The sequence below is a fragment of the Macaca fascicularis genome, chromosome 17 (assembly GCF_037993035.2).
Source record: "Macaca fascicularis isolate 582-1 chromosome 17, T2T-MFA8v1.1".
Classification (NCBI taxonomy): Eukaryota; Metazoa; Chordata; class Mammalia; order Primates; family Cercopithecidae; genus Macaca; species Macaca fascicularis.
The window spans coordinates 5,073,669-5,090,690 of NC_088391.1; the positions used below are offsets into that span (position 1 = coordinate 5,073,669).

At 40.5% G+C, this 17,022-nt stretch overlaps 2 protein-coding genes across 7 annotated transcripts in view; one reads left to right on the forward strand and one right to left on the reverse strand.

Annotated features, from left to right (window-relative positions):
* Window positions 1–11,407, forward strand: part of RNF17 (ring finger protein 17) — a 113,020-nt gene extending 101,613 nt beyond the window's left edge. Inside the window, exons 32-37 of the mRNA XM_005585492.4 lie at window positions 131–247; window positions 2,092–2,260; window positions 5,591–5,726; window positions 8,450–8,639; window positions 10,651–10,758; window positions 11,212–11,407. Coding sequence (XP_005585549.3) covers window positions 131–247; window positions 2,092–2,260; window positions 5,591–5,726; window positions 8,450–8,639; window positions 10,651–10,749 — 711 coding nt within the window. The 3' untranslated portion in view covers window positions 10,750–10,758; window positions 11,212–11,407. The remainder of the gene's footprint in view (window positions 1–130; window positions 248–2,091; window positions 2,261–5,590; window positions 5,727–8,449; window positions 8,640–10,650; window positions 10,759–11,211) is intronic.
* Window positions 11,408–14,016: 2,609 nt separating this feature from the next.
* CPAP (centrosome assembly and centriole elongation protein) overlaps window positions 14,017–17,022 on the reverse strand; it is a 42,941-nt gene continuing 39,935 nt past the window's right edge. For all 6 annotated transcript variants that reach the window (XR_012426768.1, XR_012426767.1, XM_015439075.4 and 3 more), the window contains 6 exons: window positions 16,584–16,648; window positions 16,276–16,386; window positions 15,324–15,464; window positions 15,162–15,246; window positions 14,967–15,087; window positions 14,017–14,347 (listed from right to left, as the gene is read on the reverse strand). Coding sequence is in view for 4 of the 6 variants with exons in the window: in XM_015439075.4 (XP_015294561.3) it covers window positions 14,155–14,347; window positions 14,967–15,087; window positions 15,162–15,246; window positions 15,324–15,464; window positions 16,276–16,386; window positions 16,584–16,648 (716 nt within the window). In the remaining 2 variants the exon portion in view is untranslated. The remainder of the gene's footprint in view (window positions 14,348–14,966; window positions 15,088–15,161; window positions 15,247–15,323; window positions 15,465–16,275; window positions 16,387–16,583; window positions 16,649–17,022) is intronic.

A 17,022-nucleotide genomic window follows, 5' to 3' on the forward strand; every position in this document is an offset into this window, starting at 1 on the left:
TATGGTGTTCAGTATTTAAGAGAGCTTGCTTTCTGCTAATTCAAAACTAAATTGGCACCGTCATGAATTTTTATAATGTAATAGATTTTCATCCTCATTCTGAAATTTGAATTTTTCTGTGGTGTTTTAGGAATTGCTTTCGTCTGAAACAGACACTCCTCTTTTACCACCATATTTGTCTTCATCTCTGCCTTCCCCAGGAGAACTCTGTGCTGTTCAAGTCAAGCACGTTGTCTCACCTAATGAAGTATGTGATCTAAATGATTAGTTGGTGATGAAAAACATAACAATCTATCTTGGTCTTAAACACCAGAAGTGACTCTTCACTTCTCTATCTTCCTGATTTCAAATGTTGCAAATTCGTGATCTCTAGTTTGCCCCACCCTATAATACCCTCTTCAGATATTTGTTAATATTTAAGGCAAGTGTTTTTTAAGGACCTACTGGGTTCCCAGTGTTATGCTGCTTTATTCAATGTTATGCTCATATCCGATATTTAGATTTTTAAGGTGGAACCGTTTCTATCTATGAAATCTTAAACATCTTGCTTTCCTTCCTCTTCCCGCATTGAACTCTTCCACTTAACCACCTGGCTGACACTGTGTCCCACTTAACTAGGTTGGTCTGCCTCCCCTTAGGGTATAGCTCCATGTTGTTCATTGAGGTATCCCCAGAACCTAGAGTAGCGCCTGGTAAATACTAGGCACCTGGTGAATATTGATTGAATGATGAATAAAGGCACTGAAAGTTCAATTACTTGTCCTTGGCTAACAAAGAGAGGAAGAAATAAGTAGCTTCAGCAGCTCCTTCATAGGCCATTCTCTCACAGGCAGGGGAAGGATTTGCTTTCTAATTTCATCAGAGAGCAGAGTAAGTAGCATGTTATGCTGTATGTAGTTGCTAAACAACTATTGCTGGTTTTGGTAATTTTGCTTATTTATTGCTGCATCACAATTTACCCCTAAACTTAGCAGCTTAATACAAACACACATGAGGGTCAGGAGTCTGGGAGATGCTGAGTTAGGCACTCTAGCTCAGGCTCTCAGGAGGTTGCAGCCATGATGTTGGCAGGGGCTGCAGAAACCACTTTCGAAAAGACTCACATGGCACCACCTGGAAGGCTCTGTTTCCTGCCTGTGGCCTCTCCGATTGTCTGCTTGCAGCATGGCTGTGGCTTCCTGGCACATGAGATCCCTGGGACAGCTCTACCAAGACAGAAGCTACATGTCCTTATATGCCAGTCTCAGGAGTCACACACTGTCACTATAGTTGTGTGGTTTTTTCTATTTGTTTGTTTGTTTTGAGATAGAGGACACGTTTTGTCATCCAGGCTGGAGAGTGCAGTGACATAAACATAGCTCACTGAAGCCTTAATTTCCCAGGCTCAAGCATTCCTCCTGCCTTGGGCTCCCGAGCAGCTGGGACTACAGGTGTGTACTACCATGCCCAGCTAATTATGATTACTACTACTGTTATTATTATTAAACAGAGTCTTGCTCTGTCTCCCAGGCTGGGGTGCAGTGGTGCGATCTCAGTTCACTGCAAGCTCCACCTCCCGGGTTCATGCCATTCTCCTGCCTCAGCCTCCAGAGTATCGAGACTACAGGCGGCCGCCACCACGTGCGGCTAATTTTTGTTTTGCATTTTTAGTGGAGACGAGGTTTCACCATGTTAGCCAGGATGGTCTCGATCTCCTGACCTCGTGATTCACTCCCCCCCCCCCGGCCTCCCAAAGTGCTGGGATTACAGGCGTGAGCCACCGCGCCCAGCCTCAGGATTTTGATTCTTAGTAGAGATGCGGTCTCACTGTGTTACTCAGGCTGGTCTTGAACTCATGAGCTCAAGTGATCCTCCCACCTCAGCCTTCCAAAGTGCTGGGATTATAGGCATGAACCTCCATGCCCAGCCTAATCGTGTTGTCTTGATCACAAGATAAGTGTGGTAGGATGTGGGAAGGAATAGGAGGTGAATATCAGGAGGTGTAGAGGTCTCTGGGGGCATCCCTGGAGGCTGTCTGCCACAGTAATTTTGTCCACATAAATGCTTGAAATTCCAGAATCTGAAAGTTTTCCTTTCCTTCTCCCCACTTAGGTGTATATTTGCCTTGATTCTATAGAAACTTGTAACCACTCTAACCAGCATAGTGACACAGATGATAGTGGAGTCAGCGGGGAATCGGAATCCGAGAGCCTTGATGAAGCACTGCAGAGGGTTAATAAGAAGGTAGAGGCACTTCCTCCTCTGACGGATTTTAGAACAGGTATACTTACTACATTTGAATGAAACAGGATACTTAATAAAACTTGGATTTTGTTTTAATGGGCTGATGACCTTGGGCTCTCTCTAATGTTGACATTTGTCTTGTATTCACTTTACATGCATGATTTCCTGGAATCCTCGAGATGCCCAGAAGATGACCTCTTTCTCATTTTCTAGATAAGGAAGGTGAACTCAGAGACATTAGTAAACTCCCTTGGGGGGCACGTTCACGTTGCACAAGTGAGACGGTGTTGGAAAAGTGCATAAAGATTATTTTCTGAGTTTGAGGTTATCAGTAGCTGAAGTTGGAAGAGTTGTCATTCAGACCTTAATGGTCATCATTTTAATTACAAGCCACCTACGATAATCGTGAGGTGGAGGCTCAAAATATGACCTGTTCTGTCAGGTCAGATTTCTACTCTTTGATCTTTTCAGTCCATTCTTCCCATCTTTATTAAATGTGTGTGGCTCTCCTCTGAGGAAGATGTGTCCGGTTACTGCAGTATGTCATAGGGATGTATTCTTGATATTTTAGCAAAGGAAAAACCATCATCTTCATGTCTTACCAGTATTCCGTGAGTTTTGTGTTTGGTTTTTGAGACAGAGTCTTGTTTTGTTGCCCGAGCTGGAGTGCAGTGATGTGATCTCGGCTCACTGCAACCTCCTGCTCCCGGGTTCAAGCGATTCTCCTGCCTCAGCCTCCCAAGTAGTTGGGATTACAGGTGCGTGCCACCATGCCCAGCCAATTTTTGTATTTTTACTAGAGATGGGATTTCCCCATGTTAACCAGGCTGGTGTCAAGCTCCTGAACTCAAGTGAACTGCCCACCTTGGTCTCCCAAAATGCTAGGATTATAGGCATGAGCCAACTTGCCCAGCCTTTTTTTTTTTTTTTTTTTTTTGAGACGGAGTCTTGCTCTGTCACCCAGGCTGGAGTGCAGTGGTGCTCACTGCAACCTCCGCCTCCTGGGCTCAAGCAGTCCTCCTACCTCAGCCTCCTGAGTAGCTAGGATTACAGGCATGTACCACTATGCCCAGCTAATTTTTGTATTTTTCGTAGAGACGGGGTTTCACCATCTTGGCCTGTCTGGTCTCAAATTCCTGACTTTGTGATCCACCTGCCTCGGCCTCCCAAAGTGCTGGGATTACAGGCGTGAGCCACTGCGCCCGGCCCAGATGAGATTCTTTATTGTTTCACTGATGACTTTTTTTTTTTTTTTTTTTTTTTGAGACAGTTTCACTCTTGTTGCCCAGGCTGCTGGAGTGCAATGGCTCAGTGTCGGCTCACTGCAACTTGTGCCTCCCACGTTCAGCGATTCTCCTGCCTCACCCTCCCAAGTAGCTGGGATTACAGGCACGTACCACCTCGCCTGGCTAATTTTGTATTTTTAGTAGAGATGGGGTTTCTCCATGTTGGTCAGACTGGTCTCGAACTCCTGACCTCTGGTGATCTGCCCACCTCGGCCTCCCAAAGTGCTGGGATTAAAGGCATGAGCCTCCGTTCCTGGCCCTGATGAATTTATATATGAAAGAAATTGTCTATAACTCTTTAATTAAAATCACTTGAAATAAAAATCTTTATTCATTAGTCATGTATTTCAATGTCACTTGCCCACAAATAGAATTCTCTGTGAAATTACATAAAAAGCGTATGACATAAGGAAGTAGAACAAGATAGGAAACTGAGGCACATGCCATCACTCTGAAATCTAAGGATGTACAAAGGGAAGTGTATACCGTACTAATTTTTCCACAGTTTAACTCAAGCCTAGCACTCATTAGTACACTTTTTTTTTTTTACTGAGCTTGTGTCAGGTACCATGTTAGGAATACAAACAACAGTTCTGCACTCAAGAACAAGTGCTCTAAGCAGAGAAGAGACAGATAAACCAAGTAGAGTATGAAAAGAATAGCTTCTCTTAAAGGAGTGTGTGTAATGCTGTAGAATCAGGGAAAGCAGTGATCAGTTGTTAGGGCTTTGTTGGTCATGTTGGAGCTGGGCTTTGAAAGAAGAATGATAACTGCTCAAGGCAATGAATACCCTAAAAACTGTCAGAATGTTTTCTTGATGTTTATGATAAACATCATAAAAAAAGAAGGGCTCAGGAAAACACTCTAGATGAGGGGGATAGTCATAAGCTAAATAGAAGGATCAAAATTTTAAGTAATCCTGTTTAGGTAACTCATTGAGGAAATGTGGTAGAAGTTGTTTGGGAGAACAAACAACTGAAGACGCCTGTAAATTGTAATAAGGACTTGATATTACAGGCAGTTAAGGTGTACCATTAAAGAATTTTAAATAAGAGCAATGTAATTGCATTTTTAAAAATTTAATTCTGGTGGTCCCACAGCAAATGAATGGGAGGACAGAATGGAAGGCAGGAACAGCAAATAGTTATCATCCTTTGCCAAAGATGATGGCCCACGCTAGAAGAGACTAGGGGAGTATCAGAAGTTGGGGCAGTGGCAATATGAGCTAATAAGCTCATAATAAGAATACAAGAACTAGCAACTGAGAATGGGAGAAGTGCCTTTATTTAGTGAACAAAGACTTACAAAATACGAACAGAGAAAGAGAAGCCAACATAAGGCCAACTGTTTAGTGTTTAATTCTGGATGGTGAGCATATATTTGTTACATTTTCTTCTTTGTACTTTTCTGTATTAAACATTTTTGATACATAATTGTATATATTTATGGGGTACATGTGATATTACATGCATAGAGTGTGTAATTATCAAGACAATAGGGTATTCATCACCTCGAGCAGTTACTTCTATGTGTTGGGAACATTTCAAGACTTCTGGTTAATCTGAAATATACAATCCATTGTTGTGAACTAGGTACCTTACTCTGCTATCAAATATTGGAACTTATTCCTTCCAACTATATGTTTGTACCTATCAACCAACCTTCTTCATCCCCCAACCCCAAACACATGTATATTTGCCTTTTATGGCCTCGTGTGACCATTAATCTACTTGTTATCCTCATGAGATGCACTTTTTTAGCTCTCATATGAGTGAGAACATGCGATACTTGTTTTTCTGTGCTTGTCTTAGTTAATATAATGATCCATCCATGTTACTGCAAATAACAGGATTCCATTCTTTTTTATGGCCAAATAGTATTCCATTGTGTATATAATTAGCACATTTTCTTTATTCATTCATCTGTTGATGGACACCTGGGTTGATTCCATATATTGGCTATTGTGAGTAGTGCTGCAACAAACATGGGGTGCAGGTAGCCCTTTGATATGCTGATTTCCTTTGGATTAAAAATATTTAATAAAAGACCATATGACTTTTTCCCTTTTTCTGTCTTTCCAGAAATGCCTTGCCTTGCAGAATATGATGATGGCTTATGGTATAGAGCGAAGATTGTTTCCATTAAAGAATTTAATCCTTTATCTATCCTAGTACAATTTGTTGATTATGGATCAACTGCAAAGCTGACATTAAACAGGTTGAAAATAAATGTCGGGGTGTTGAATTAGGTTTCTTTTTTTAAAAAATAGTTTTCTTATTGAGAATATTTTGTCTCTTTTAAAAGAAAAGGGTTAATCTAAGGCTGTTTATAAATTGGGAATTTTTATCGAGTTAAAGTATACATAAAATTTGCCATTTTAGCTTTTTTATTTTCCTGAGATGGAGTTTTGCTCTGTCGCCCAGGCTGGAGTATAGTGATGCAATCTCGGCTCCCTGCAACCTCCGCCTCCCAGGTTCAAGTGATTCTCCTGCCTCAGCGTCCCTAGTAGCTGGAATTACAGGTGCCTGCCACCATCCCAGCTGATGTTTTTATATTTTTAATAGAGACGGGATTTCGCCATGTTGGCCAGGCTGGTCTCGAACTCCTGACCTCCGGTTATCCCCCCGCCTCAGCCTCCCTAAGTGCTGGGATTACAGGCGTGAGCCACCACACCTGGCCCATTTTAGCTATTTTTAAGTATAATAACTGGCATTAAATACATTCACAAGGTTATACAACTGCCACCACTTTCCACTTCCAGAACAATTTTGTTATTCCAAACAGAAACCCTGTACCTATTAAATAATAAGATCATAGTCCATTCTCACCTAATCCCTAGTAACCCATGGTCTCCTGTCTCTGAACTTGCCTGTTCTTGGTACCTCATATAAGTAAATTCATACAGCATTTGTCCTTTTGTGTTGGCTTATTTCAATAGCATAATTTTTAAAGATTCATCCATGTTGTAGCATGTGTCAGAATTTACTTCTTAAGGCTGAATAATATTCCATTATATATATGAGGGGGTCTTCAAAAAGTTCATGGAAAATGCATACTATGAAAAAACTGCATGGATTTCAAAAATTTTTCACCAAAATTTTGCTAACTTGTTCTAACATGTCTGAACAGGATCTTATTTGAGACACTAAAAAGGGTAAGTGCAACATGAATTCTGCTCATATTGAAACAACAACAAACATCAAATTTATGGTGAAGCTTGGGTGGAGGAATGGTGATACCATTTTTGCTTTTTAAAAACTTTATGGAAACAGTGCCCCAAAGAAAGCAGTTTACAAATGGATAACTTGTTTTATGAAGGGATAAGATGATGTTGAAGATGAAGCCCGTAGCAGTAGTCCTTCCACATCAATTTGTGAGGAAAAAAAAATGAATCTTGTTCATGCCCTAATTGAAGAGGACTGACAACAGCAGAAATAACAGCCAGCAGCAAAGACGTTTCAGTTGGTTCAGCTTATACAATGCTGACTGAAAGAGTTGAGGAAACTCTCCACTCAGTGGATGCCAAACCTGTTGGACCCAGCTCAGCTGCAGAGAGGAGCAGAGCTTTCAGTGGAAACTGTAGACAAGCAGGATGAGGACCCTGAAGCATTTCTTCAAAGAACTGCAATTGCAGATGAAACGTGACTTTACCAGTGTGATCCTGAAGGCAGGGCACAGTGAAAACAAGAGGCGGAAGTGGTCCGGTCAGAAATGGACTGGTCAAGAGCAAAGGTCATGGCAACCATTTGTTTTTTCTTTTTTGGATGCCGAAGGCATTTTGCTTGCCGGCTTTCTGGAAAGGCAAAGAATGACAACATCTTCTTAGGAGTGTTTGAGAAAGTTGGTCAAAGCTTTAGCAGGAAAACGCCTGGGAAAGCTTCACCAGAGTCCTTCACCACCACAGTGCTCCTGCTCATTCCTCTCATCAAACAAGGGCGATTTTGCAAGAGTTTTACCTAAATCATTAGGCATCCACTTTACAGTCCTGATGTGGCCCTTTCTAGATTGTTTTTTGTTTCCTAATCTTAAAAAGTATTTAAAGGGCACCCATTTTTCTCCAGTTAATAATGTAAGAAAGATCACATTGACATGGTTATATTCCCAGGACCCTCAGTTCTTAAGGGATGGACTAAAGGGCTGTTATCATAGCTTACAAATGTGTCATGGTCTTGATGGAACTTATGTTGAGAAATAAAGTTTACATTTTTTATTTTCATCTTAATTTCATCTTTCCATGAACTTTTTGAAGCCCCCTCATACAGTGTATACTACATCTCATTTATCCCTTCCCTGGAAGGTGGAACTTGGGTTGCTGCCCACTTTTGGCTCTTGTGGATAATGCTTCTATGAACGTGGGTGTACATTTATATCTTTGAGTACCTTCTCTCAGTTATTTTGGGTATATACCCAGAAATGGAACTGCTGGATCATATGGTCTATCCTAATTTTTGAGGAACCTCCATGCTCTTTCCCACAGTGGCTGCACTATTTTACATTCTCACTAAGAGCACAAAGGTTCCAGTTCCTGCACATCCTCACCAGCACTTGTGGTTTTGTTGTTTTATAGTAGTCATCTAGTAGGTGTGAGGTGGAATCTCACTTTGGATTTGATTTGCATTTCCCTCATGATTAGTGATGTTGAACATCCTGTCATGTGCTCGCTGGTCATTTGTAGATCTTTAATGTCCATGTTTATGTATGTTTTCTCCCATTCTGTAGGTTGCCTTTTTGCTCTGTTGTATCCTTTGATACACAGAAGTTTAATTTTTTAAGAAGTCCATTTTATCTGATTTTTCTCATTTCCTGTGCTTTTGGGGTCGTATCCAAAATAATCGCTGTAAAATCCAATGTTACAAAGCTTTTCCCTTATGCTTTCTTTCTAAGAATTGTATAGTTTCAGCTGGAAGAGAATTTTAATTTAAGAATTTCTTTTGTGACAGACTGTGCCAAATTCCTCCTCATCTTATGCGGTATCCAGCTCGAGCCATAAAGGTTCTCTTGGCAGGGTTTAAACCTCCCTTAAGGGACCTAGGGGAGACAAGAATACCATATTGTCCCAAATGGAGTATGGAGGCACTGTGGGCTATGATAGACTGTCTTCAAGGAAAACAGCTTTATGCTGTGTCCATGGTAAGTGTCTCAACCGGCCACAATTATTGTAAAGCTATTTCTGTGTCCACACTTTGTCAAGTGTTTCTATGCAATGTCTACATGCAAGAGTATACTGAAGCATATAAAGCTATATAGGATATAGTTTATATGTATAGCTTTACATATACATATAAAGCTTAATTTTAAGGCTTGTTAAAATGTCTTAGTTTATGTTTAACAAACTGCTTACCCCTATGGTGATATAAAATATCATTTATGTAATTAATAAAATGCTCAAGATGACTATCCCATAATTAATTTATAATAGGGAAACAAATATGCAAACAATTAGTGTGAGGTTGAATGAAATAAGTACTATAACAGAGCTATAGCTAACTTTGTGGGTGGGGGAAGTGTGAGAAGAAATGATTATTTGCATCTGGAGAGGTCAGGAGAGGGTGTTTGAGCTGCTGCTTAGAAGCCACTCAAGTATTTAACTGAATAAGTAAAACAGGAACGTGGCATTTCACCTGCATTCTAAAAGAAGCGTGGGAAAGAATGGTAGTTCTGGTCATTATAGAAAGGCTTGAATTATACTAATTGTACTAGTCTCATAATTGTACTACTTTTGAATTATTTGATATAGTAGAACCTGCATCAAAAGGTCAACTAAAAAACTCCAGACTGTTTCCTGTAAATGTTTTCTTGTTCTGAGGCTCAGCATGTCACAGTAGCCCACAGACAGAATCTGGCCTGTACCTTGTTTTATTTAGCATAGTGTTTTAAAATTGGAAATCTTACCCAGGAAGTCTGTATTTCTGGCCCTGATTAGATATTCTAAAAACTAGGAATCCTGGGTCTTCCCATCCCCCTGAAATGGCAGTCAGCTGAAAGCGTAGCAACAGCCCCTTAGACGGGAACGTGTAACGTGACGTTCAGTTCACCTAGTCCTCACTGCTGGTGTGCATCTCAACCTGCTTCCCTCCTTTGTGATTCCTGCCTGGTGCCACGATTTGGGGATTCCTGACACACTGGCTATGACACAGATGAGCTCATAATCAGTCAGCATGGTTCCTGGAAAGTGCTTTTTGAAAATCCCTGTATATATGCTATTGCATGTGCAGAGTGGTATGACTAGCTCATCCAGGCTTTCTCTCAACCTAGTGAAAATACAGACAGGGCAAGTATTTCTTATAGATATGTATTTTTTCACTTCTCTAATATTCAAAATTTTGTGAGTATATGAGGATAATCAGAACCATAGATATATGAGAGGATTTATTAAGGGAACTGGCTCACACAATCACAGGTGAAGTCCTATGATAGGCTGTATGCAAGCTGGAGAACCAGAGAAGCTGGTAGCCTGGGTCAGTCTGGAGGCCTCAGAACTAGGGAAGCTGACAATGCAGTTGCTAGTCCGAGGCCAAAGAGCCCCTGGGAGGTCACTGGTGCAAGTCCTACAGCCCAAAAGCCAAAGAATCTGGAGGCTGATGTCCGAGGGGAGGAGGAGAAAAGGTGTCCCCTACTCAGGAAGGAGAGCAGAGAACCCCCTTTCTGCCTGTTTGTCTCCCAGCCACCTGGATGTCCCTTGCCCACATGGAGAGTGGGTCTTCCTCTGTCCACTGATTTAGCACCAGTCTCCTCTGAAAACACCTTCACAGACACACCTAGAAATGCTTCACCAGCCATCGAGGCATCCCTCAATCCAGCGAAGTTAACAACTAATATTAACCATCACTGTCAGTTTATGCATAAAGGTATAATGCTGTGTGTGGAATGCAAATGACCTGTAACAAGGGATGGTGGTGGCAAAGCCCCCTGGCTTCATTTAGGAAAACCTTGTGAGAAGGAATTTAAATAGAGCAGAAGAATGGAAAGAATGGGGTTTTGCAAGAAACCACCACAGATGCCTTTTGGAAGCATAGAGTATAAAATTATCAATAGGCCCCTGAGAGAACGCCTTTTTCCACCTGTGTGAATGGCCAGATGTGAGAGGGAAAAGGCAGCCAAGACATACTGTTTTCTTGACAACTGTATCTTTTAATTTTAGGCTCCGGCACCAGAACAGATAGTGACATTATATGACGAAGAGCAGCATCCAGTTCATATGCCATTAGTAGAAATGGGGCTTGCAGATAAAGATGAATAACGCCTAAGTGTAAGTTCTTGTTCTATTCATAGCATAAGGCATGGGACTAGTGGAGATTAATGCTAGATTGATCAGAAAAGCATCCATGGATTTTCCTTGATTTCTCAAAGGAATGACAGCAACGCTCCCCAAGAATCTCTTCCAGATTTCTTCATAGGCCTTCTCACCTAGTCAGCACTAGTATCAAAGAGGCCCCTATCTGTAAGGACGTTTGGATGGGCTGTCATGACTCTCACAGTACCAGGGTACATGGGGACAGCAGGAGAGAGTGGGCACTGTAAGTAAAGCACATAAATACCCGCTAAGCACACAGAACTACTGAGCAGCCACCATCCTCATACCAAGTTACTGAAGTACGTGGGTAGCCAGCTAACTTTTTAATCTTGTCCATAAGGAATGATTCAGCTAGACTTGCACATTTACATTAAGTAAAGGTTTAAAATAACACATTTTGTTTTTCAGGTATACAGTGCAGAGCATCTATAGAAGCTTAGAAGAAAGTTTTCTGTTATGTTTAGACTATGTCTTACATTTAGACTATTTCAGGCTTAATTTTCTTAACTTGTTCAGCAATAGTGCTTTACCTCTCCTCATTTTTACATATCGAGCTGTTAGGAATTGTGTGGAAAAAAAAAGTTAATAAATGTTTGCTTCCAAACATTTGCTTGTTTTATTTTACCATAATTTCAAAATGAAATAGCTAAGACACATGAAAAAAATTTATTCATTTTATACGTAATGATTCAGCTTAAGAAGTAAGACATTAGTATGAAAAAGCTGCTCCCAAGCACATTCTCCCTGCATTCTGTAGAAGTGTATTAGTATGTTCTTACACTGATAGAACTGCCTGCGACTGGGTAATTTAGAAAGGAAAGAGGTTTAATTGACTCTCAGATACACATGGCTGGGGAGGCCTCAGGAAACTTAACAAACATGGCAGAAGGTGAAGGGGAAGCAAATCACCTTCTTCACAAGGTGGCAGCAGGGAGAAATGCAAAGCAAAGCGGGGGAGACATCCCTTATAAAACCATCAGATCTTGTCAGAACTCATTATCATGAGAACAATTGGAGATTTTGGGTGGGACCACAGCCAACCATATTAAGAGGTAAATACTACTGTTATGATTTGGTGTTTATCATTCATATAAAGGTCTATATAATTTTACTACATATGAATGCATCCATAAATGATACAGTATTGCTCTGTGTATTTTTTAATGTATCTGCTGTCACACAATCATCTTTTATTTTCTATTTTGTTTGCTATTTATCCATGTTGGTATGTGTAACTCAATTCACTTTTACTGCTGTATCCATCCGTGCACATAATTTATCCTGATACTCCTTTACCAGTTTTTTTCTCATAAATATTCCTTTAGGAGCCTTGTATACATGAGCAGTTTTCTAGTACATACAGTGATGGAATTTGCTGGGTCATGGGGTTACTCTACTTTTACAATTACTTTCCAACTACTTTTTTGCTTTCTGAACAGTATATTCTGCCAGTTTATCCCACCACTGGTTGTCTGAGCTCCGTGTCAGCACTTGGTGTCGCCAGACTGTTGCCAGTGGTATTAGTAAGAAAAGGTATCTCACTGCGTTATCTCGTTGAATATGCATTCACTGGTTTATTAGCTGGTGACCATTCTGTCACTTGTTTATTGCTTGTTCATATTTTGTCTATTTTTCTATTGAATTATTTGCAATTTTCTTTTTTTTTTTTTTTTTTTTTTTTGAGACGGAGTCTCACGCTGTTGCCCAGGCTGGAGTGCAGTGGCGCGATCTCGGCTCACTGCAAGCTCCGCCTCCCGGATTCCCGCCATTCTCCTGCCTCAGCCTCCTGAGTAGCTGGGACTACAGGCGCCCGCCACCGCGCCCGGCTAATTTTTTGTATTTTTAGTAGAGACGGGGTTTCACTGTGGTCTCGATCTCCTGACCTTGTGATCCGCCCGCCTCGGCCTCCCAAAGTGCTGGGATTACAGGCTTGAGCCACCGCGCCCGGCTTATTTGCAATTTTCTTACTGATTTGTAGAAACGATATATTCTAATCATCCCTGATCCGTTGTATGTCTTCGAGTCTGGGGCTTGCCTTTCCCGTTTTGTAATATCATTTGACAGAAATGTTCACTCATTTAGCAACATTTTTTCCTTTTTTTTTTTTTTCCCCCTTTGAGATAAGAGTCTCACTCTCACCTAGACTGGAGTGCAGTGGCATGGTCTCAGCTCATTGCAATCTCCGCCTCCTGGGTTCAAGCGATTGTCCTACCTCCCAAGTAGCTGAGATTACAGGCATGCACCACCACACCCAGTTAATTTTTGTATTTTTAGTAGAGACAGGGTTTCACCATGTTGGCCAGGCTGGTCTCGAACTCCTGGCCTCAAGTGATCTGCCAACTTTCGCCTCCCAAAGTGCTGGGATTACAGGCATAAGCCACCATGCCTGGCCTATCAATGTTTTCCTTTAAGGTTTGTGCTTTTTGTCTCATTTAAAAACCCTTACCTCTTCTGAGATAGATTATATACATATATATATATGTACTTTCTTTGAAAAGTTTTATTTTTCATATTGTTAAGTCACCTGGAATTGATAGATTTCATTAACAAAACCTGATTCATGGTGTATGTGACAGGTAAGGTCTGTCTAGACCAATCTGTAATTATATAAAGTTACAAGTAGGTGACTTGCCCATCCTTCAGGGACATCTTGCCTCCATGAGGCTACAGTAATCTCACTGTGATAAGATGAAGGTAGTGGAGGTCCATGGGTTAACACCGGCTACTCATCGTTCATGCCCCTTCTCCTCTCAGGTGTCCCATTTTGAGACATTACAGTGTCTGCCTTGTTATAACTTTTCTCCCCACTATGATTACTACTGGTTGTATGTGACCTATTTATATTCATCCACTGGTGTAACTCCCCATTCTATTATAATTAATGAACCTGTGTAGTAGATCAAATGCTTTAATTTTGGTACTAACTGAACATAGTAATATTTTGGCTACAGAGACGTGTTTACTCCTTGAGTACACTTTCTGTGCAAGTCCAGTGCTCTATGGCTGATGTGCCTGTGGGACATCTATGTAATGTACTTCCTGTACTTCTTGGTTTTTATAGCCATTTCTAACCAATAAACACACCCACTTATTGTAAAAACCTGTACACAGTTCCTAAAGAGTAAAAATGCTTTCCTTACTCTGTTGAAAGGCAGGCTAGGTGAATTATAAATGACAGCTATCATTGCATTTCAAAGAATATAAAAATGAAGATGCCACAGGATAAACATTTATTTTAGAATCCAATCTTTTCCCCACACATACACAATAAATTAAACGGAATCCACAATAAATGTACATTTTTTAACAAGAAAAATCAGTTACTGTTACTTCATGATCACACAGGGATCGTCACAGCTCCGTGTCCATTAGCACATTACCCTCCTTGTCCTTAACTCTTATCCGACCAGATCTGTACTTCGTTTCTTGATGACCGTTTGCATATACGGTTTTAACAGTGCCATCTGGGTATTCCCGTCTCTTGAACTGGGCAGTATGTAGTTCTCTTTGGCCATTATTAAACTCTATGAGTTTGTTGCCATCACTGTAAAATTTAAAATAGAATTTCTTTAAAAAAATAGAAAATAGGCAACAGGAAAACTATTGAAAAGTAGCCTTTTGATTCTGGCAGCTACTTCTGGAGACATCCCTTGGTTCTTTCCCCTGTACAATTGTGATTTTCTTCAGTGGTTCTGCTTCATGGTGCTAGTTCCAATTATCAGATTAGCATTTACATGTACCTGTTAAAAGCTTGTTTTAATAATTTATATTTTCACCACAAAATGCTTAGGGATTTTTTTAAACTTGTGTTCTTCCTCTTGTTTGTTATATGAAAATGGGCCCTTCTTTCACACATTTAAAAACCATCTGAGTGCTTGCTCTGTATCAGGTGGGGAAGACAGCCATTCCTGGGAAGGGGCATGATCAAACTTAAAATCTGTTTTGAAAGAATGGAACGAAAAAGCATCAAGTTGACTGCTTGACATGCCTATGGGACATTCATTCAAACTGAACCCCCTAATATGGATGTCGTGTGTCATCAGAAATGCAAGGCTGGGGCACCTTCTGAGCACAGTGAACAGCTGTCACACCGAGTGGTTTTTCTGTGAACATAATGGTGTCATACCGTTGTGCTCTGACAATTGAACATAATGCTGTCATACCGTTGTACTCTGACAATTGTACCATCTGGGAAAATGCTTTCTTCTTGTCCATCAGGAAATAAGTTTTTAACAGTCTGGTCAGGAAACGTGATTTCTTTTCTTCCATCTGGGAAATGTTTTTCTGTTTAAAAAGTTACAATAAATATTTTTTGAAGGAAGGGAAGAATTTAATGAGAGGGTGAAACAAGTTTGTACCTATTTGTCCACTTGAGAAATGTAAGACTTCCAGTCCCTCCGGGTACGTTGTGTGAGTGGTCTGGGCAGCTGCGTAGTAGTAGATCTGTAAAGACACACAGTCAGTCTGCCTTTTCTCCCGAGATGGTTAAGCTGTGGAGGAGAACGCCTCTGGACACATACCACTCTCTGGTCTGGCATGACCTGCTTCACATCACCATTAAAGAAAGTGACGGTGATGGTCTTCCCATCTGCACTCACTTCCTTCCGAGTTCCATTGGGAAACAGTATAACACGACACCCATTCTTATAAACCTTTTCCACCTAAAAAAACACAAGATTGTCACCTAAGGAAGATTTTCTCCTGACCAAGATATGCCTAATTCTCCTCCCAACTGCCGATTTTGAATTTCTTTGTAATAAAATGTAAAACATTCCCTCAAAAGATCCTTTATTTCATCAGAAGTAGCAAACTCGTGATTTTCTAATGTTCTCATTCCTTTCCATGTATTAGCTGGAATTCATCTAAAAAAAACCTTCCCTTATCAATGATTTGTTACCCTAAAGTAGACGTACAGGAAAGTCTAACTACTACTTTTGACTGTTGCTCTTTGTCCTTCTGTCACTCCTCAAGGATAGCAGTGAACTCTAACCCTATAATTTCAATAGAAATGGACCAGTTTAGGGTATTTGAAAAGTAAATTTTCCATAAACCTGAGGGAAAAATTCCCTCATCACCTCTAACCTGTATATATCCCTTTCCTCCTCATTCCCTTTAGCTGGAACCCCCAGGCAGTTTTCCCACTAAGAAACTTTCCTAAGCATAAGAATAAAACTGTGTTGGCTGGAGACGGGGAGAGAGGCCCCCGATTCAGGATCAGTGTAAGAAAGGCTGCAAGAAAGGAAGACCTAGAATGAACTGAAGCTTTTAAGAAGTGCCAAGGATTACAAAGGCTTTGGAGTAAGAACAAAAATCATACAGCGATTGTATGCCTCCTTTTGCTGAATCTCTGAACGAGAAATGGCATCTAAAGGCAAGTTATCCAAAGAGCCCTTATTTTAGATTCTATGTGTTTCAACTATTTTAACCAATGTTTATTTTTTTTAGAATTCATTATTTCAAAAAAATTTTAACCTTTCCATCAGGATGACTGATTTCTCCCTGTGTGTTGTGCTCTTCCTCTTCCTCTTTATATTCAGGATCTGGGAAGTTCAGTGGTTCAGGTGGCTCCCTGGGAGAGGCAGCCTGTAAGCACAAGACATTTTAGCAGCTCAAACCTCCTCTTACTTCCGAAGCCAGATTCTGATACTAGTGTTTACAAAATATAACATTTATAATGTTAAGTAAAAACTCTTTTACTTATGGCTTAGAAACTTAAGTCTATTCACACATTGATTTCAAGCCTGAGTAATGTATGTTTGAATATATAAAAACAGATTTACTTGTCCCTTATCCGAATTGCCTAAATCACGAGGAGGTGCAGACTTGGATCTTCGAGGTGGATTGCCTATTAGAATAAAATTGTCAGAGTTAGATTTAACAGTTAATTGAAAATTTTACTAGTATGATCAAACATTTCCTTAGTTCCTATCCTGTGAACTGCTGTCCTTTATCCATTAGTTAAGGATGTCTTAATGTTTTTCTTTACTAATTTGTAGTTCTCTGACACAGGTACTCAAGTCCTAGATGTCCAAGACAATATCTGTTCTCAGAGTTTACAATCCTGGGGAAGAGACAGGTGATCAAACAGCCTGACAGACAGACCCAAATGTATTTCAGAGACAATCACAAGGTGTAAGGTGCAGATAAAAGGCATCTAACACCTGTGGAATTTGGCTTCACCAAATAATGGGGTATTTAGTTAAAACATAAATGCCCTTG